Source organism: Astyanax mexicanus, chromosome 22, assembly GCF_023375975.1.
Source record: "Astyanax mexicanus isolate ESR-SI-001 chromosome 22, AstMex3_surface, whole genome shotgun sequence".
NCBI classification, from domain to species: domain Eukaryota; kingdom Metazoa; phylum Chordata; class Actinopteri; order Characiformes; family Acestrorhamphidae; genus Astyanax; species Astyanax mexicanus.
In genome coordinates, this window is record NC_064429.1 from 31,162,419 (window position 1) to 31,184,300 (window position 21,882).

A 21,882-nucleotide genomic window follows, 5' to 3' on the forward strand; every position below is an offset into this window, starting at 1 on the left:
TTCATTGTTGCATAAACACCCTAATTTAATTCAACTATCTTGGTCAAGTGTTTAACAATGACCTCAGACGTATCAAGTAGGTCAGCTATTAAGGAAACCTTTTTACTCTTTAGGACAAAAGGTTCCCAGGAACTGAACTGAACTGTATCTGATCTAATCTGGACCAATCAGACGCTCTGATGAGGAAGGAGTTTAGAGGACACTCCACTCAAAATAATGCTGGATGGCCGAGAGGACAGAGGGGAGAGAGATGTAAATAGTCACGGGATGAGTGATTATGCAACGCTTCAGAGAACACGCTGGTTCAGTTAGAAGAATGAATTTCTAGGAATTACAGATACTTCAAAAGATCTAGACAGTTTTCATGGGTTTCTGCTGGAGGCAACAACAAAACAGCTGTAAAATAAAGCAGTTCAGATCATTACATAACACGCAGGATCCATTAAAACATGTAAACTCTTGAGTTTTCCCATTATCTGATTACCCACATTAAAATAAATGCTTTAAAATTGGATTACTGACAATCTTCGATGTTCTGCAATAAAGAGATTATGAAATGCATGTAAACGCTTGCATTGGCTGGGATACATCTGTCAGTATTAGTATTAATATAACAATTGTGTTATTACTTTATTAATGCTTTTAATGCTCACAAGATAACTCATATAATTAATATTTACGCAAAATAATAATTTCATTTTTATTTAATTTGCACCAACTTTCTCCAACAATTCCCCCCGCCTATTTATTTATTGTGAGAGCCAATTTTTTATTACAGAGCCAATAGCCAAGTGATGTGTACCACACTGTAAATTTCTTATTTTTCTCTCCTCATATAAAACAAGAAAGTTCAAGCAACATGAGATTAGTGCTGTCAAATGATGTAACTTTGTTTAATTCATCCATGATTTTCTCTCTAATTTACACGGCCAATTACCCAACCCACTCATTAGGACTCCCCCCATCACTAGTGATGCCCCAACACACCAGGAGGGTGAAGACTAGCACACGCCTCATCCGACACATGTGAAGTCAGACTCCGCCTCTTTTTGAACTGCTGATGATGCATCGCTCGGAGGAAAGTGCAGCGACTCGGTTCTGATACATCAGCTCACAGATGCAGCCTTGTGCTGATCAACATCACCCTAGGAGTGATGAGGGGAAAGAGCTCCATCTACCCACCTACCCAGAGAGAGCAAGACCAATTGTGCTTTCTCAGGGCTCCGGTAGCTGATGGCAAGCTACATGAACAGGATTCGAACTTGCAATCTCCCGATCATAGTGGCAGTGCTTAAGACTGCTGGTCCATTTGGAGCCGCCGGACAATTAATCAAAATTAATCACGTCACTTTTTGCTTTGAAACTATTTTAAATTGCGCAATTAAGATACATTTTTGCAGAGCTATAAATTAATAAATGAATATCACACATAAATTATTTTACACATAACCACCACAACCCTAACCAGACATCTTGAGGTCAAAAGAAACAATTTATTTATAGTCCCTTATAGTCAAAAGGCATTAAGGGAGCTGATTAATCAGAGTTAATTTTTTAGTGCAATAGTTTTTCTGTGATTAATTATTCCAAATGAATCACACTATTTGACAACCCTACTTGTGATTAATCACAAATAGGTGTGGGGGAAAATTACTGATAGTGACATATTGTTCATTTTTGTTTGATATACATTATCGATATGTGAGGTCACATATACGTATGTTTTTTGAAACATAGGCGCTCTAAACTCTCTAAGACTTAGGGAGAATAAGACTTAAAGTTACTAAAACCATTGGTTACTAAATATTGGTTGTGAAATTCTGTGAAACTGACACCAATAAATCCATCATTCCTGGTATTAGTATATTTGATAACAAACAACAGAAATAAACAAAAAAAACATGCTTTTTTATAGTTTTATGCTTGCAAATTGGCCAAAAACATAGGCTTGTCATACTGCAGATGGTTGTGCAACTCTTCAAAGAACATGGTGCTTCTGTTTGAGGCCTCGAGAGCATTTCCAGGAATTTCAGCTACTTGACAAGTTCTTGACAGCTTTCCTGGATTTACTGCCACAGGCAACAACACAGCAGCCGCATAAAGAAGCAGCTGAGGTCGACAGACGGGCACCATTATAATATACAGTGCTCAGCGCAGGTCTCGACTTATTGTTCTACTATCATCTGATAAAGTCAGATTTTCAAGACATCCTCCTTGTTTCTAAACTTATTGCCAAGTTTTTTTTAAACACTGTTTAATCATCACTCACTGTCCTCCACTCTCTGTTACACACTCTTACCTACAGCTGCTCCTACACCTTGTAGATAAAGTAATGTCAGAGACAGAAGCTCTGAATCTGTTGCTGTACAGTGATGATCATTCTCTAGACCTTCATATATGCCCACAGGATGCTGTTGATGCAGCAGTGACACTGAGGTGTTTAAAAACTCCAGCAGCACTGCTGCAGTGTTCGATTCTCTCATACCATCACAACACACACAAACACCTCATATACCACCACCATACTAATCAGTGTTGATCACTGTAATACTAAGAATAATGACCAACCACCTCTTAAATAAATAAAAAATAATAATAATAATAGCTGCTCTGTGGTGGTTTTCTCTCCTGTGGGGTTCTGAGTATTGACGAACGATTTCAACCCTATTGCCAATAACACAATATTTTAGGAAGAAATTCCCATTAATAATGTAGTTTGTGGTCAAATATGTCAAGAATCATGGGTCTCCTAGTCGTCCAGTGATCTAAAGCGCTGTCCCTATGATCAGGAGATCGCCAGCTCGAATCCTGTTCATGTAGCTTGCCATCGGCTACCGGAGTCCTGAGAGAGCACAATTGGCCTTGCTCTCTCTGGGTGGGTACAATAGATTGCGCTCTTTCCCCTTTTCATCACTTCTAGGGTGAAGTTGATCAGCACAAGGTGTCTATGAGCTGATGTATCGGAACCGAGTCGCTGTGCTTTCCTCTAAACACGCTGTGATGATACTCAGCAATGCTGCATCAGCAGCAGTTCAAAAAGAGGCGGAGTCTGATTTTACATGTGTCGGAGGAGGCATGTGCTAGTCTTCATCTTCCAGGTGTTGAGACATCTATAGTGATAGGGGGTGTCCTAATGAGTGGGTTGGGTAGTTGGCCGTAAAAATTGGGGAAAAAATTGGGACAATATTTGAAATTAATTCATCCACGCAAAGAGATCAAGGGCCATGGCCATCAACTGTAATAATAAGCCCTTACAAATACTGTGGAAAGAAATGGAGGGAAAAAGGTTGAAGGAAAATAAGAATGTTAATTTATAAACAGCGAGCCACAAATAGCAACCCAGTGCAGTGGAGTCTGAAGGGGGGAGAGGGGGTGGAGTCAGGGGAGGGGTCAAAAACAGAGGAAGTGAGGGAGGTAAGGGGTGAAGGAGGAGGGTAATTTCCTTATCAGCGCAACTCCTTTTCTTTATCCTGATTTGACAAGCGGACGGCCAATGAAGAGAGGCAAAAATAGCGCCTGGTTACTGGGGCCAAGACTGGAGAGGGCTGTCTCTATGCCTGCAAGGCAGCCTTTACCTCACCCCCAGTGACACACACACACACACACACACACACACACTTGCATCAGGGGGGGCTGCTGTGCTTGTTTTCATAAGCAGAGAGAGAGAGAGAGAGAGAAAACAAAGCACAGAACAAAACGAAGAGAAAGAAGAGGAAGCAGTGTAGGATACAGTTAGTCTCCTGATTATTTCCCCAATTATATACATGTATAAGATGGTCTAATTGTTAAAACAATTACAGCATATTAAACCATTATCAAAGTTTCTTATAGTGGTTTGGTATGAACTGCTCTGTTCTAGGAGAAAAAAGCACTGAAAAGTGGCAACTGGAATCAGATATCTGAAACATTTATTGCTGCATAAAAAAGCTAAATTACAAAAATATATATTTAGAATAAATTGTGCCCTGAAACATCTCACAGCTGTAATGCAAAAACCATGTATCTAAAACATTGAAACTTAACAAGAACTTTGAAAGGAGGTCAATGTAAAAATGTTTTATTCAAAGTAATTTCAGAGCATTGCTATTGTTCCATTTTTGCTTTTGTAAAGAATATCAGAATCAAATGATGTCAAAAAAAAGTTTTTTTGTGGGACAACAGACATTTAAAAATGCAAGCAGGATCAAGACATACAAAAAAAATGGCATTGAAAAGAACATGGTCGTGAGAAGCGATGACTGAGCAAGGGACTGAGCAAGGGACTGACCAATCAAATGAGGGACTTACTGAGCTAAGGACTGATTGAGAGAGCAAGGGATTGACAGAGGTACTGACTGAGAGAGACACTGACCAACTGAGCGAGATACTGACCGAGCGAGGGACAAAACAACTGAACAAGGTTACTGTCCGAGCAAGAGATTGATCAATTGAACGAGGGGATGACCAACCAAGCGAGGGAATGACCGACCAAGCAAGGGACTAACTGATTGAATGAGGGACTGACCAACCAAGCGAGGTATTGACCGACCGAACAAGGGACTAACTGACAGAATGAGGGACTGACCAACCAAGCGAGGGAATGACCGACCGAGCGAGGGAATGACCGACCGAGCGAGGGAATGACCGACCGAGCGAGGGACTAACTGATCGAATGAGGGACTGACCGAACAAATGAGGGAATGACCGACCGAGCAAGGTATTGCCCGACCGAACAAGGGACTAACTGACCGAATGAGGGACTGACCAACCAAGCAAGGGAATGACCGACCGAGCGAGGGATTGACCGACTGAACAAGGGACTAACTAACCGAACAAGGGACTAACCAACCAAATGAGGGAATGACCGACCGAGCGAGGTATTGACCGACCGAACAAGGGACTAACTGACCGAATGAAGGACTGACCAACCAAGCGAGGGAATGACTGACCAAACGAGGGACTGATCAACAAAGCACGGGACTGACCAACCGGCCAAATGAGAGACTGACCAACCGAGCAAGGAAATTATCAACCGAGACAGGGACTGACCAACTGAGTGAGAAACTGACCAACCGAGCGAGGGAATGACTGATCAATCAAACTAGGGACTGGCCAGTCCAGCGAGAGACTAACCAGCCAAACGAGGGACTGACTGATTGAGGTACTGAATGACTAAGTGAGGGATAAACTGACTCAGAAAGTGACAGACTGAGCAAGGGAGGTTGAGTTAGTGACTGAAGTGAGGGCTGACTGGCTGACAATGGGGCAGCACTTTCTCCATAATGAACCATTTAACATCAAACCACTAACTAATTATTGACTAAATTATTCAGAAATGAGTGTGGTGAAAATTAAGTTTCCATAATTAATGTAACTAAACCCGTTCCTCTGAACCCGTTCCCCCTAATTATGCCAACACTTGGCCTCTGTGACCTGAAGCTTGAGCTCCAGATCAGATGTGCTATGTTTGTATGGGGAGTGCGGTTTTACAACATGCCTTAAAGCTTAGGAGTGTGTTTGTGTATGTGTGTGTGTGTGTTTGTGTGCGTGTGTGTACAAACTTAGCCTTATCTAACGATCAGAGATAACACAGTACTGTACATGAATCCACAGACGCACTATATTAAGAGCAGGACACGGGGCGTAGAGATGTTTAGCTTTAATCTGAGAACATACTGCTACTATTTACCTAATTAGCTACATAAACACTCCCCGCCTGGGACCAAGACTTGCAGAAAATCAGCAAGCTGTTACAGCTTCTCTCTGAAGAGAAAGAGTAATTATGTACAGTACATGCCCAACACTATTACAGTCCACCTACACCCACATCTTCATTAAGAGTTTTATTCTGAATAAGAATGATACAGACTCATCATTAAAAAATAGTTGAACTAAGATAAAAGATACTAAGAACAATAAAAACATTTTTTAGACTCGATCATTTTTACTGAACTACACATACAGGAGTAGTGTGTAATGATGGTTAATAATGGTGTCATTTGATAATCCATTCCATGCAACTAAAATATTCTACAAGTATTTCACATTTTCAATCTATCAAGGATAGGTGTGGCAATGTTGCTGTGCTGTCAAAGCAGCAGTATGTGGATGAGCATGGCAGTTTGTTCCTGTGTTATTTGTGCGAATAACACATCAGTGATATATGCTTTGCCCAGTAATTCAAAGCTAAGGAACAAATGGTTAGAATTTGTTTACGGAATGCCACCAGCGAAGTACAATGGAGATAGACGTATGTAGATGTATGTTTAGAACAGATCTGTTTACACTAGTTAAAAGTAATAATCCAGTGGTGGAGTTTTACTTTCTGGACTTTGACTACCCCACCTTTGTGTGTAAGTAACTATAGGTTTACATAGGATCTCCGGTGGATCTGGCGTTTTACAGAGACTCTCAGACTAGGTCAGTGGCTGAACTCTATTTAGCAGGGCATTACACATGTAAAAAAAAAAATATGACACTGCAATGACTGTTATTAATGTAAAAATGCCTTTATTTTAAAACATTTCTAACTGTTGTCTGTCTCACTGGTGTCGCAGTGCTGTTAGCCAATCAGAGGTACGATTCGCATTTTTTTTTTATGAACATTTATGAGCTAGAGCCAAAATCCAGGGGTTAAAAATGATAAAAGTGCAAGGTGTGCTAAAACAAGGTGTAGCTAAAAAAAAAAAACACCATACGGACAAAAGTACTTGGATGCCTATTTATTCCTACTTTTCTACTGCAGTTCCTAGAAAGTTCACTTCATCACTTCATTATCAGATTTGATGTTTTCAATTCACTCAACCGAAGGCTTTGTGGTGCAATCGACTAATCCAGTAACAAGTTGGATTGCTCTTTTGCTGTTTGGAGAAGGTGTAGACATTCCTGCTAAATTAGGAGGCAATAGAACTTACAAGGTACACGGAACTGTAGAAACCATGAGGATTTAAAGTTCTCCAGGGGAATTCTCCACCTGGGAATGAGCTACATTTGGACAGGTAAGAGCCCGTAGAGGAACAGAGGAGAAGAGCGGAGAGAGAAAGGAGGACGCACAGAGAGAAGAGCATGATAAACGAGTCGTGTAACATTAACAAAAGAGGATGATGTAAAGAAAGAGTGGACTTCAAAAAAAAAGAGCAGGAGTCTGAGACTCCTGAAAAAAAGTACTAAATTTTCAGGTGTTGTTGACTTTCTAAGTTAAAACAACTTAATATTTAATATATCTTTAACTCTTTTTGCATAATTTCTATTTGCCTGCAACATTTGAAATAAAAATTATATACTTATTTCTATATTCACTTTACAGTATATATAATAAGAATGTGGAGATCTGCACAAGTGCAGTAGCCATATTAAGCTTCCTATTCCTATCAAACAAAAAGGTGGCTGGTCTTGCATAACTAAAAATGTGTCCCCAGCTACATAGCAAATAGGTAACACGTTCATAGGTAACTTTCATTAATATGCCATTAACTAATGATTAAAAACTGTTACTTTTTTTTTAAGAAACTAAAAAGTTGCTATCACATTTGTAAATACTAATGATTGCATTGGCAAAAGTGAACTGCGATTGATAAACCTTTACCCAGTATAAAATTCATATTAACTAGCAATTTATTAATGTTTAAATTCTGATGAGCTCATGATTTGCTAACATTTCTAAATATGAATATCCATTCTAATAAATAAGTGTCATGTGAGTATTTGTTAATGATTAAATTCTGATGAACTACTGCTTTGTTCACATCTTCTGATCATTAGTTAAAAATATAGTCATGAAAGTTATTATAAAGTGTTACCAGCAAATATGGCCACAGAGTACTTTAGTACTAGAAAGACCTTTAAATTGACCTTATTTAAGGAAAGAAGAACTTGAAATCACTCCAGGGATGTGCCATATTGTATCGTACACGATAATATCGTCAACATTTTTAAATGCCGTGAACGATATTATACCTTAAAATATCGTGCCATGTCACCCATCCCATTTCCCATTATATAGCTGCTAGAGTATCATTTATTTTACTTTAGTTCTGGATACATGGAGATATTTTGAGTACATTATTAGTATCATAACATTCTGGCTAATTGACCTTTTTTACAAATCTGACAAAATTCTTGTATTTTTTAATATCTCACTTAGGGGTGTGCAGTATCATATTGTATGTAATAATAAAATATATTTTCTTGCAGTTTATAGTGTATTTTTTAAATATATATATTTTAAAGTGTTTTGTCATATTGCCAAGAGTATCGTTATCGCGAAAATACCATGAAATATCGTGAAATTATTTTAGTGCCATATCGCCCACCCCTAGTAATCACTCATGTCAGTGCCCCCCAGCACACTTGCATGCCTTCAATCAGGTTTGTGGGTGTTGGAGCAGATGTATGCCATTGTTTCAAGGTGCCTCCATGTCTATGTTACCTTCTGACTCTCTCAGTTCTTTTGATAGGCTCTTACACAGCCAGATCTGCTGGAGCCGCTACAGACACACTCTGATAATCAGCTCAAATTCTCTATAAAAGGCATAACATAAGTGCAGTACTTAGCAATATCAAGTTACAGGCCTTTTTTCAGTGAACCTGTTAATTTTGTCTTACTATTCACCTCCACTGTGTTCCATATTCTCTCTATCCCTCTCGCTCGCTCACTGTCCACTTCTGATTAGTCAGCCTTGGCCTTGCTCTCTCTAAGTGTGTGACAGATGCAGACATGGTGTCAGATGGAGTCATATATTCAGCAGACAGAGGGAGAGGGGGAGAGGGAGAGAGAGACAGTGAGAGAGAGAGAGAGAGAGAGAGAGAGCGAGATATAGAGTGTTGTATATTAAACGGGGCATTTAAAGAGAAGTGCTGCCTCAATAAAACTGCCTGACTTTTACAGGCCTTGGTCTGCTTGTGCGGACACCAGGTTTTTGTGTGTGTGTGTGTGTGTGTGTGTAAAGCATCGGCGCAAGAAGGAGAGAGGTGTTTAAATCACACTCAGCATCTGCTGACTGAACACACACACACACACACACTCTGTTTATTAAACTGTTCATTTTTAGAGGCTGTGGGGAAATGAAAGTCCTTGATCATAAGTGATGCTGGGAAGAATCGTCCACATTCAAAAGAAAGGCAGTTAAAACGTAAAACATACTAAAAAAGTGCAATGTAGAATGGTTGCAAAACTAATGTGGTTTCCATTGGTTGCTATGGTATTCCAGGTGGCTGTTAAGGTGTTCTTAAGTGTCTGCATATGGTCTTGCTAGGTAGTCCCTATGATATCCCAAATGGTTGTGCTAAGCGGTTGCCAGGATGTTGCTACAAGTAGTTGCTATGGAATACCAGGTGGCTGCTATGGTGTTACTAAATGGTTGCTAAGGTGTTGCTAGCCTAGCTGGTTAGTATGGTGTTTCTTAGTGGCTGCTAAGCTGTTGCTAGGTGGTTGCTAAATTGTTATATTGTTTAGATTTGTTTTGTTAGATTTTTTCTAATGAATACTGCATACTGAAGTCATCCAGACTATGAAGGAAGACATAAGGAATCATGTGGTAACTTAAAAATGTTAAACAAACCAAAATACCAAAATAAGTGTGAAGCATTTATCTGCACTTATCTTATGCTGATGAGTGCCAGTTTCATCATAACATTTTTGATGGTCTTTGCGACTGCACCTGAGGATACTTTCAAAGTTCTTGATTTTTTTGTTTTTGGATTGACTAACCTTCATTCATTAAAGTATTTTTTTCTCCTCTTTTTAGTACTTCTGACTGGTACTGTATTTAAATACAGCGTCACCTTCAAAATGTGGTGCACTTAATGCACAGAAAATGGCACACGATAAAATAACCATATCGGCCAGTCTTAAGTAAAACCACAACTTTGTGTATGAATATTATTTGTATTTATTCTAAAATTAGTGTTTTGTACTGAGATACAGAACCTATTTATTCTACTGTTGACAGATGCTAAAGCTTGGGTACAATACTATTTATACACTTTGTTCCTTCAAGAGTTTGAACTATGCAAACGGTACATCATGTAACTGCACAATATTCACTGTGTAAATCATCTGCAGTGCAGGAACGAGAGAGTATTCTGCTGTATGTACCTTATCACAGTGCAGCTCAAGGTTCAGGTCTCCTTTGTTGGTGTGCAGGCGGACATAGCCTTTCTTTTTCACGTACTGGTAGCGCACTGCATCGTCTGCGATAGCATCTAAACAAGCAGGACAGAAAAGCAAGAATGGTTTCATTCTTCAGCTTCAGAGAACTGACTGGAGGGTGAAAAGCAAAGGTCAAAGAGAGAGAGAGACACAAACACACAAAAAAACAGTATACAAGCTAAAAAAAATACACTGTATTAATGCTTGGAGCAACACATGTTGTGGGTTTTCTCCAACAATGGTGAAGGACAGGTGGGTTGAAGTGTGTTGACACATACACGTTGATATTACAGAGAAACCCTGAGGGCCTCCAAGGCCTTTCAAGCCTTCAGAGAAGTTCCTGACTTCTGGGAACAGTTCATATATATAGTCTGGTATAGTATAGTATGCAGGGGTTGGACAATGTAACTGAAACACCTGTCATTTTAGTGTGGTTTAGTTTAGGTTTCATGGCTAAATTGGAGCAGCCTGGTGGCCAATCTTCATTAATTGCGCATAGCACCAGTAAGAGCGTGAGAGAGTGTGAAGGTTCAATTAGCAGGGTAAGAGCACAGTTCTGCTCAAAATATTGAAATGCACACAACATTATGTGTGACATACCAGAGTTCAAAAGAGGACAAATTGTTGGTGCACGTCTTGCTGGAGCATCTGTGATCAAGACAGCAAGTCTTTGTGATGCATCAAGAGCCACGGTATCCAGGGTAATATCAGCATACCACCAAGAAGGACCAACCACATCCAACAGGATTAACTGTGGACGCTGTAAGAGGAAGCTGTCTGAAAGGGATGTTCGGGTGCTAACCCGGATTGTATTCAAAAACATAAAACCACGGCTGATCAAATCACGCAGAATTCAATGTTCACCTCAACTCTCCTGTTTCCACCAGAACTGTCCGTCACCACAATAAATTATTGTGGTCTAAAACCAGGTGTTTCAGTTTCATTGTCCAACCCCTGTATATATATATATATATATATATATATATATATATATATATATATATATATATACACACAGCTCTGTGTAAAGAAATAAGAGAACACTTAAAAATTATGAGAGGAAGGTGGATGATCACAAGCCATCAAACCAAACTGAACTGCTTGAATCTTTGCACCAGGAGTAAAGGCATGAAGTTATTCACAAGCAGTGTGTAAGACTGGTGCAGGAGAACATGATGCCAAGATGCATGAAAATTGTTATTAAAAACCAGGGTTATTCCACCAAATATTGATTTTTGAACTCTTAAAACTTTATGAATATGAACTTGTTTTCTTTGCATTCTTTGAGGTCTGAAGGCTCTGCATCTTTTTTGTTATTTCAGCCATTTCTCATGTCTCAAACTTAATTGCCGACCCCTGCTTTACACCATATAATTCCAATAGCCGGCATGCTAACACTGTTTCACAAGTGACTATGTAGAAATGAGACCGGACACATTCGAGGACAGCCACGGATGAGACACTGTGCACATCATGGTCCTGATTAAGCAACACAACCGCACCGGAAGATTACGATACGGCTTTAGCAACTGGTCAGGAGTCAGTGTAAAATTAAAACATGTCCTGTCCACTGTGAGATCATTACCTGCTTCATGAATGGTAGCTGGAGCCATAGCAGTGGAGGTGAAGGAGGCAGAGACTCTACCCGTGGAGTAATGAGCCTAAAAAAAAAAGGCAGAGAAAAAGAAAGATGGTGGGTTGTTAGGGGATGAGGAACTCTTGCATATGGGTTGCAGTTATATTACGTAACTCGCTCAGCATCCGAACAGTACGAAACTGCCGGAGCAGAAGCTCTGCAGAAAAAGACAAAAGTGTGATTGTGAAAGAAGAGGAAGAAGAAATAAGCAAAGGTGACGGCTAGAGAGGAACAGTCAAGTGTCCTCCTTCACCCTCTTACCCTCTCCCATGCTCAGAGTCACTGTAATGACACGGACGACTCTTCCTCTTCAATTCTTTCTCTACAGAGGTGTCGAGTAATGGAGTAAAAACACTTTATTTATCTTACCTAACCCATCAACAGGCCAGAACTTTTGTTCATTTTCTGCCTGATATTACATGCCTAAATCTTGGGGATTTATATTTAATTATTTCATAAAAAGGTTTCATGTTAAATAAGAAACATTTCTGCAAAGACTAATTGTAATAGAAATTATTAAAAAAAAAAAAAGTAAATCTGCAATTGTAAAAATATATTAAGTAATAAGAATCATAAAATTGGCACTTTCCTGAACTTCATTTTAAAATCAATATTTTCCTGAATACAAATCAAACAGTTCATTTTCTCCAAACCTTTAGTTTTGTTATGTTTGTCTAGTTTTTATGTCTGAAATGATTAAGTGGAGTAGAGAGAAAACAGGCAGCTTCTCCAAGTGTCCTGTAGCAGATTTCAAAGCTCTTAAATTTTCCGAATGTGAATAACAATTCAATTTTACTGCAGAAAAAACTACACTGAGTCAAGACCTATAAAGGGGTTAAGAAAAAAATGTTTGTTTTCTATATTTTATGTTCTTTACCCATCACAGTAATTCCTTTTATGGTGTGCATTTGTCTAATCCACTGGGCTAGAGGTTCTATATATAATGCAAAGAGAGATGTAGACAGGGGACAGCCTTGTCTCGTACCCCGTTCCAGAACAATAGTTTCAGACAGGCTACCATTTATCTTAATACGAGCAGTTGGTTTGTAATATATTGTTTGTATACTTTGAATAATTTCTTCGTCAAACCCCAGTCTACTCAAAACTTTATACAGAAATTTTTCGCCGTCTAAGCTCACCAAAGCAGCCGTGGAGCTATGTTGCTTAATATGGTCCATAATATGCAGGGTGCGTCTTATGTTATCATGTGTCTGCCTGTTTTTTATGAATCCTGTTTGATCTTTATCTATAATCAGTGGTAAAATATTTTCAAGTCGTTTTGCTATTATACTTGTATATAATTTATAATCAACATTAAGGACCGAAATAGGGCGATATGATCCACAATCAAGCGCATCTTTTCCCTCTTTTGGAATTACAGAAATGATTGCCTCCTTCCATGAAGGAGGCATTTTCCTCTCTATCAATGCTGAATTAAATACTTCAAGCAGGTATGGCACTAATTCAGCACGAAAAACTTTATACCATTCATTTGGAAACCCGTCTGTACCGGGAGATTTGTTTGCCTTCAGACGCGTGATGGCTGCTTCTAACTCTTCCTTTGTTATTCGGGACTTTAAGTCATTATTCTGTTCATCAGTCAAGGTCGGTAAGTCATGTGATTTAAGAAATATCTCAATCTTTTCTTCGTCCTCAAAACACTGTTGCGATTATAGTTTTTCATAATATTTTTTAAAAGCTGTTTGTATTTCCTCACATTTACAGAGCACAGTTTTAGTTTGTGGGTCTCTTATCTTATATATGGTGCTGTCTGCCTGTTGCTTTTTAATTTTTTTTACTAACAATTTAGCTGACCTTGTACCTGCTTCATAATATTTTTGTTTTAATATTACATAATATTTCCTGAGTATACATTATGTTTATTTCATTCCTTATTTTAAGAATGTCTGTCATGCAATTTGGATCTAGTGTTGTTTTATGTTTAATTTCCAATTCCTTTAGTTTAGCATTTAATTCGGCCAGTTTTGATTGCCTTATCTTCTTCTTAAAGGAACAATAACTAATCATTTTACCCCTAAACACAGCTTTTAGTGTGTCCCACACAAACTCAGGTCCCACTTCCCCATTATCATTTTCTTCCAAAAACATTTTAATTTCTTGTTTCATTTGGTTTATAAATTGGGGATTATTTAGCACACTAGAATTTAATCTCCATGTTCTATTTCTTTGAGTATTTCTGAGCAATACAGACATCGAGATTGGTGCATGGTCAGAAAGGTCTATGGTTCCTATTTCACACCTTAACATTTTATGTCGTTCCTTTTTATAAGTAAAGAAATAGTCAATTCTTGAATACATTGAATGAGTAGATGAATAGTGAGTATAATCACGTCCAGTTGGGTAAAAATCCCTCCACAAATCTATTATTCCGAATTCCTCCATTATAAGTCTGACTCTTTTTTGTAATAATGTTATTTTTTTAGGCGACGTATGTGATGCGTCCATTTTCGGATTAAGGTGAATGTTCCAGTCACCTCCACATATTAATACTCCTGTAGCCTCTGCCATTAAATCAAACATTTTCTGATAAAATTTTAGGTTGCTGCCCGGAGGAGCATACACGTTCAACAGTGTTATTTCCATCTCATCCACCCTTCCCGAAATTAAAATAAACCTGCCTTCCTTGTCTTTAGTCGAACTAATTAACTCAAAAGGTACCTGTTGTGATATCAATATAGCTACGCCCCTTCTACTCCCCGTTTTGTATGAAGAGAAAAATACTTTGGAGAAACCCATACATTTTAACTTTTCGTGTTCCAGATCACTCAAATGAGTTTCTTGTAAAAATACCACCGATGCCTTTTCTTTCTTCATTTTAGACAGAATTTTGCTTCTCTTAATAGGATTTAACAGACCATTTACGTTAAATGAAATTATTTTAAGTTCTTCATAGGTCATTTTGTTTGTCCCATGACGTCACATACATTCCCTCTCCATAGAAAACGCTAACATTTAAACCATTAGGCATCCTCCTGATCAACATAAACAATTGAAAACTATTAACAATTATAAACACAAACAAACTGTTCATCAACAGAACGTTGGCTTCCAAGGTTGAGGTTCGTTTAGTTTGAACCTTTTGAGAGTCTGATGTAAGAAGACCCTCGTAAGGGGGAAAAAAGTCCTCCGTTTTAGGGAGGGGGCCCTTAGTGAGAACTGTGTCGCGTTACTTGCTGCTTCTCTCACTTAAAACAAAATCAGGAGAGACAACGTAGCCTCTACATTTTAAAGTAAGATGGTATATGTAATACAGAAGGGCATAATACTTAAATTATATAACTAAATGTTTTTAGAAAGTAGCAGTTCACAAGATTCACTCACGATCAGGAGACCTCCGTCTGAAACTGTGCAGTTTTTTCTTGTACTGAGGGACTGAGTGCTCCTCTGGTTGCACATTCAGTTTATCTTTTTTTCGGCGTCCGTGTTTCTCAGCCACCTGCCACACGAACAACTTTTCAATCTCTTCGAGGAGGGTTGGAGGTGTGTGCAGCACCTTCACTGTGAATCCGCGCTTGGCCATATCTCCCGTAGCTTCTGCTGCAGTTTGGTATAGCCTGACCCCGTCCTCGTAGAAAACCTGTAGCTTCGCCGGAAAGGGTGTTTGAAATCTGATGTTCTTGCTCTTCAGAATTTTTTTAGCCTCTGTGTATTCCATGCGTTTTTTGAGGACTGTGGGTGGGTAGTCATGGTCAACGAAGAATCTCTTCTCGTCGAGAAAGATCTCCTTCTTTTGCCAAGCACGCCGGAGCACGTCTTCCTTCGTTCGGGCACTCTGGAACTTAGCCACAATAGAGCGGGGTTTCGAGTCACCTTGAGCGGGTTTTGGCGCAAGAGCTCTGTGCGCCCTCTCGATTCGGAGCTCTGTACCATCGGGGTAATCCAACTGGCTTTTCAAGAGAGCTTCCAAAAAGCTCACCATGCAGCCTCCCTCCGCGCCTTCTGGAATACCACAGACGCGGATGTTTTCCCGGCGTGAGCGTCCTTCTTGGTCGAGCAGCCCGGCTTCAAGCGCAGTTTGCTGTTGTATTACCCGCTTTAGAACCGATTCCAAAGAGGTAATTCTTTGATCAGATTCCTCAATTCTGCCTTCTGCTTCGTCTAATCTTTTATTTGTGTTTCCCAACTCTTGTTTTATGTCCGCCAATTGTTGTCTATTGTCGCGTCAGAACTCCTTGATTTCACTCAAAATGCTCTCAAGGCTAGCCCGGGGCTGGTCGGCGCCATATTCCTCGTGTTCTGAGGAGCTGCTTTCGTTAGTTTCTCTCATCTCTGCTTCCATATTTTCCACTGGAAATGCTGTACTTCTGCTTCTAGTGACAACCCCGTCTTTCATACTTCAGAAAAATCAGTTTTTTCGTGAATACTTCGAGTTTTCAGGGTTGTTTTTTCCAAATTGTTGAGGAGCACGAAGGTTATGCGGCCGTTCTCGGTGTCATGGCGGACCGGAAGCCTGTTTTCTATATTTTACTGGAGTAATTATTTTTCAGACAACTTTTTACTTCTGTTTCTTACATTTTCACACAATTATCTGAACTTTCTACTCCTTTCATATAAAAAAAAATAGCCTCGTTACTCCTGTTTCATTTCAGCTTGTTTTCTACTCCGGTTTCTCATCGTTTAATAAAACCCATATCCAGATAAATCTCTCCTCCATCCAGATGGACTGAATCGGATTGTGATTGTGATTGGATGTAGAGAAGTATAAACATACACCATTTTGGACATTATTGGTTTATACTGTGATCCATTTTTTCCCACTTACATAACTTTTACTTCTACACTTTAAGTAGTTTTTGAAACCAGTACTTTTTTAAACACTTTTCCTTAAAGAGTAAAAAGTTTGAGTTGATACTTCAACTTCTACAGAAGTATTTTAAACCCTAGTATTGTACTTCTACCTACAGAGTAATAAATATATAATACTTATGACAGCTTTGCCTCTCTCCTACTGCTGTCTTTGTATTGAAAGAAAGTCTTGCATCTGTTGCTCACAGTTGATTGCCACAGAAAATCATTTCAATAATTTTTGTGGAACTGAAATAATATAAAACTCCTTGTTTCCAAACACAATTACAACAGAAGTCAATGGGTTTCTTCAGCACATGCTTTCTGGCATTTATAAAAAGTGTATTTCAAAAGAATAAGTTCTGTTCTTCTTTAAGTAAAGGGAAGTCACACTGTTTGGTAATCAAACCAAATGACTGTGTGAAAACAGTGGACAATATTGTTCCATTCCATTCTGTTTTCTAGAAACGAAGCCTAAATTATCTGCCATAACAGTTGTCAAATTTGCAACCAGAGTCTGTTTCAAGAGCCACTAAACTCTAAACCATATGTTGTTCCATTAATAGCTGAAATGTGCTCCTTTGAAGTAATTAAACATACCAGTCCTGCTTAACAATTGTATACACCTTTCCTAACCTCAATCAGCCAATCAGCTCTCCCTTCTGCACTGCCTCTAAACCCATACATCACCCAGTGCCTCTCTCAAACTACCCCTCCTATTTTTTTTTAGCCTGTTTCAAATTTGCGATGAGGGTGGAGCAAAAATCAGGGGGGTTAGTGTCCCTGTAATCCAGGCCAGAGGAGGAGCCATACACGTCTACTCATTTGGAAAACACACATAAAACTCTTTTCTTCCAGATGAAGTGTGTCTCAGACTGCCTTTATTGAGTTTACAGTGCAGCCTAAAGGTCCAGAAGCAGAGCAGATTCACTGTTCACTTACATGAAATTGGGTAGAGTTATAAGATGTTCTGCAGCCAATCTCCCGGCATACAGGACGTTTTCGCTTCACCTTTCAACCACTGTTTAGTCCACTCTTTAATACTGTTGTTAAGTCTACTATTAGAACATGTTGGAGCCCAGCTGGCACAGAACCGACCTTTAATATTGAAATATGGTTAAAATATGGTAATGTCTTGTTTTTCGATGTTTAAACAACATTGAAACAACATTTAATGTTAAATGGTTGTGCAAAGGTTAAAATTTTAACATTAAATTAACAATGTCTCAACCTTCTGCCTTTTTCCATTAGCATTTTACATTTTACCACTATACAATTTCAAAAACAGTTACTTCTATTTGCAGAAATAATTGCTTTTTAATTTGGCACCAATTCTTCACCATAGCTGGGAGTATGTTCATGTTCTATTTATTTTACTGTTGTGTTTTTAAGATCAGATGTTCAGTAATCAGATTGGTAGTGGTGGGTAACATTCTATATACTCTGTAGCTTTACCACAGTGATGTAAGTTTATTGGTAACACTCTGTTAACCGTAGGATTTTCAAGTTTTAGTGAGCTATGGTTTATTAAAGGTTGAACGTACAACAATAAAACTACGATGCCATATCAATGTTGATAATTACATTTTCAAAATCAACATCAAATACAATGTTGATTCAACCATAACATCAACGTTGAGAGCCACTCCCAAAAGACATGCTGCACACACGCTTTTCTGGACAAGCTGAGAGGTACAGAGGCGTCACTGAACATGAAAGAAGCATTTGGACTGGAGCAGGAAGACTAATATTACAGACGTGTACAGTCAATAAAGAATTTAAATGCATTTGAAGCTACAAATGCTAGAAATCTTCAAAAAAAAAAAAAAAAAAAGGTCAAATGTTCAGAACTGATCCCACCGCATTCTCCCTTTACCGTTGTGTTCACGCAGTTCTGTGGAAATGTGCAGATGTGTCATTCTGAGAAGCCTGCGTATCCCGCAGTGGCCTGCTGCTCCTTTCCACTGCGGAGAGATGCACGGCACTCCAGTAACGAAGCCAAGCTTGTCAGCCAGCATTAGAGACACAGCCTTCACACGCAGCGCTACGCCATGCTGCTGTCCAACCGCACATTCCCAACATCCGAGAGCATCACGAACCAGAGGAGACGCCAAAAACCAACAAACAGGGGGCATTCGGAGGTTCTAAAGGAAGGTATGGGCACTCAGAATGCCTGTAATAAAGGACATTCTTGCTCAGTTTATGGCAGGGGTGCAAATATGTGGCTTTTAGAAGAGAATTAAGCAATAAGTACTACATAAAAGAGACAAACTGAGAACTTCACACACTGTTGTCTTTTAATTTAAAACAAAATTAGGTGTCAAAAACAGCTGGAAAATAGGCCAAATTCAAAACTCCCAAAACTGTTACATCACAGTTTGGACTCATTTTATTTATGTATCAAAATCTAAATATATCCAAGTGTGTTTTGTGGCCAATACAAACAGAGTGCATTTTGGGTTTGTTCCTAGATTATGCATTTTTTCTCAACTAAAACTGACACACTTGCTACTTATACATTAAAAACAGCATATTAGGTCAATTTTAACCATATTCATCTCAAAATACAATTTTCAGAACCATGCTAATTCTTTACAGCTTGTAAAAGGGCATATGTATCTACAAAAGCCAATAGACTATTTTCATTCTTTAGACAGCAAACAATCAAAACCACTTAATTTAACATTAGCTGACTAAACCACATGGGCAAAATGTTACTATGGCAAACCTTTGAAACGCTCTACAATAGACTTCTCTGCACTTGGAGGAATCTGTGATGAACCATCAGACAGTGGAAATAGTGTAATGTCCTTAGAAAAATCAGTATTTTAGCTCTTTTTTGGAAGAAATTAATGCTGTGAGCTCTGGTCGACAAAAATGGACCATCCAGACTGTTATCAGCATCAGTTCTAAAAGCCACGGTCTGTCAGGCTTAGGTTAGTTGTGTCAGTACACTTCTGTGATGCAGCATTAATGAAAAATACATCTTTAGAGATCTAAGAGCAACATAATGCTGCCTTCACAATCAGATCTTTTTTAGGAAGTCCATGGTATTTTATATGGCAAATATATGGCAAAAATTGCACTGCTAAAGTCAATTTATATTTGGATAGCACTGCCACTACTGAGGTAAATATATGACTAAAACAGCACTAAAGAGATAAATGTATTACTAAATCAGCACTACAGAGGATTTTTTTAGAATAGCACTACTGAGGTAAACTGCGCTGCTAGAGTAGTTTAAAGGGTTTAAAACAACACTCTGTCTGCTAGCAATCTTGACAAACAATGAACAATTTATACTGCGTTTTTTCGTACATAACGTAATGCTGCCTTCAAAATCAGATCTTTTTTAGGAAGTCCATGGCATTTTTTTTTTCCAAAAAGACAATGCAACAACAAATGCTGCATATGTAACAAAGGCATGGTGTGGATGAAGTGGATACAGATACAAATACAGAAAAGCCCTGCTTGCAGTCCTAAACTGACCCAATAGAGAATATAAAGAAAATTTTGAAATAACCACTCTGTACTGTTGGAACACTTTTCGGGGTGTTTGCAGGAAGAATGCAAGAAAATTATACCAAAAACGGGGGTAAAGTATTTACAATCGAAATTTCTTTGAGCCTAAAATATAGGAATTGATAATAATAATAATAATAATGTATAATAACATATTATATGAAGACAAAACATGAAAAATACAGTATTAGGGGTTATACTACTGGTTATAAATGATGTTCACATATCACATCAGATGCAGAAGAAATAGTTCTAAGGAAGTGATGCAACTGCACATCCCTACAGGCCTGGACAATAGAGTGATATAATCAAGTATAATAATAAAGATATTGGTAATGACGCTAAGATGCTAAAAGTCATGTTGGGAAGATGACTGATAGAAAACCACAGGGGACTAATTTAATGTTAAATGGTTTGCTAAATGATATTAAATAACATGTAATCTTTTATTCCATTTGACTGTTAAATCAGTGGATTATTATGGCGCATTAATAAGATGTCAGGCTCAGAGTAAATTTGCCACCGTCTCTGCAGGAGGGTTCCCTGAGTGAGGAAAGATTTGATCAGCTCAGAACAGTTCATCTAAATACTTCAAGGTTTCACCACAGGCATCTAACATTAAGCTGAATCCCTGAGCTCCACCATAACACCTCGGGCTAGATTTAGAAAACTCAAAAACCTCACAAAACTTGCTACTCATTTTAAAATATCCTCAGAGACTGAGAAAAAAGCTTTTGATATTTATGTTACAGTAAAAAAAAATACCTTTTTTTTTTTTTTAGAACTGCAATGATCAATCAACATAATTCACAATGGTGATTACAAAAATCTGGCAACTCAGTGTCGATTAATAGTTCATCTTTAACTGCATGGCACTACACAAAGTGCCGGGGACAGAAACACAATGGGGAAGTGTTAAGGGATGATCACACACACAGATCACACTCAGCTCGGTCCCCCAAACACAACAGATCACATATTTACTCACTAAATAGCCAAATATTTAACATTTAAAGGGCATTTATATCTCACATTCTGCTGTTTCTATCGTTTTAAATGGATAGAAAAGGCTAGGAACAGAAGCCGTACCCACAGTAATCGACTAATCCATAAAAAATTTCAAACCATTTGTCTCTTGCAATGGACTTTATTCCTTGCTTGGTCTCAAAGTGTAGGGGTTAAATAAAGGTAATGCATTAATTTTAAAGCAATACATAACATATGATACAGGGCTTCCATAAAATTCTATATATTACAATACACTGCAATACTTTAAGCAGGGCGATATATTGTGATTATTCAAATTAAATTTTAGAAAAAAGTCAGTCATATTATATCATATTGATAAAAAAAACTTTACTTTTAATGTTACTCCTGTTCTAGTAAATGTATGATTAGAATGGTTCTACTAAGGTAAATTTATAAGTAAAATAGCTCTACTGGTGCACATATATATGGCTAAAATTGCACTGTTAGGAGGGTCAATTAATGATTAGAACAGCACTGCCACTGCTGAGACAAATATAAGACTAAAACAGCACCACAAAGATAAATGTATGACTAAAAGAGCAGTACAGAGATAATTGCATGACTAATAGAGCACTACAGAGATAAATGTATGACTAAAACAGCACTACAGAGATACATGTATGACTAAAACAGCACTACAGAGATAAATGTATGACTAAAACAGCACCACAAAGATAAATGTATGACTAAAACAGAGGTAAAATTATAAGAATAAGGTGAACTGCACTGCTACAGTATTTTTAATGGGGATTTAACAATA

General features: G+C 38.3%; 1 protein-coding gene across 1 annotated transcript in view; it reads right to left on the reverse strand.

Moving 5' to 3' along the window:
- Positions 1-21,882, reverse strand: part of ppil2 (peptidylprolyl isomerase (cyclophilin)-like 2) — a 77,318-nt gene that overhangs the window by 24,058 nt on the left and 31,378 nt on the right. Inside the window, exons 11-12 of the mRNA XM_015604496.3 lie at positions 11,715-11,790; positions 10,076-10,182 (exon numbers count right to left, since the gene is read on the reverse strand). Of these exons, the coding sequence (XP_015459982.2) occupies positions 10,076-10,182; positions 11,715-11,790 (183 nt within the window). The remainder of the gene's footprint in view (positions 1-10,075; positions 10,183-11,714; positions 11,791-21,882) is intronic.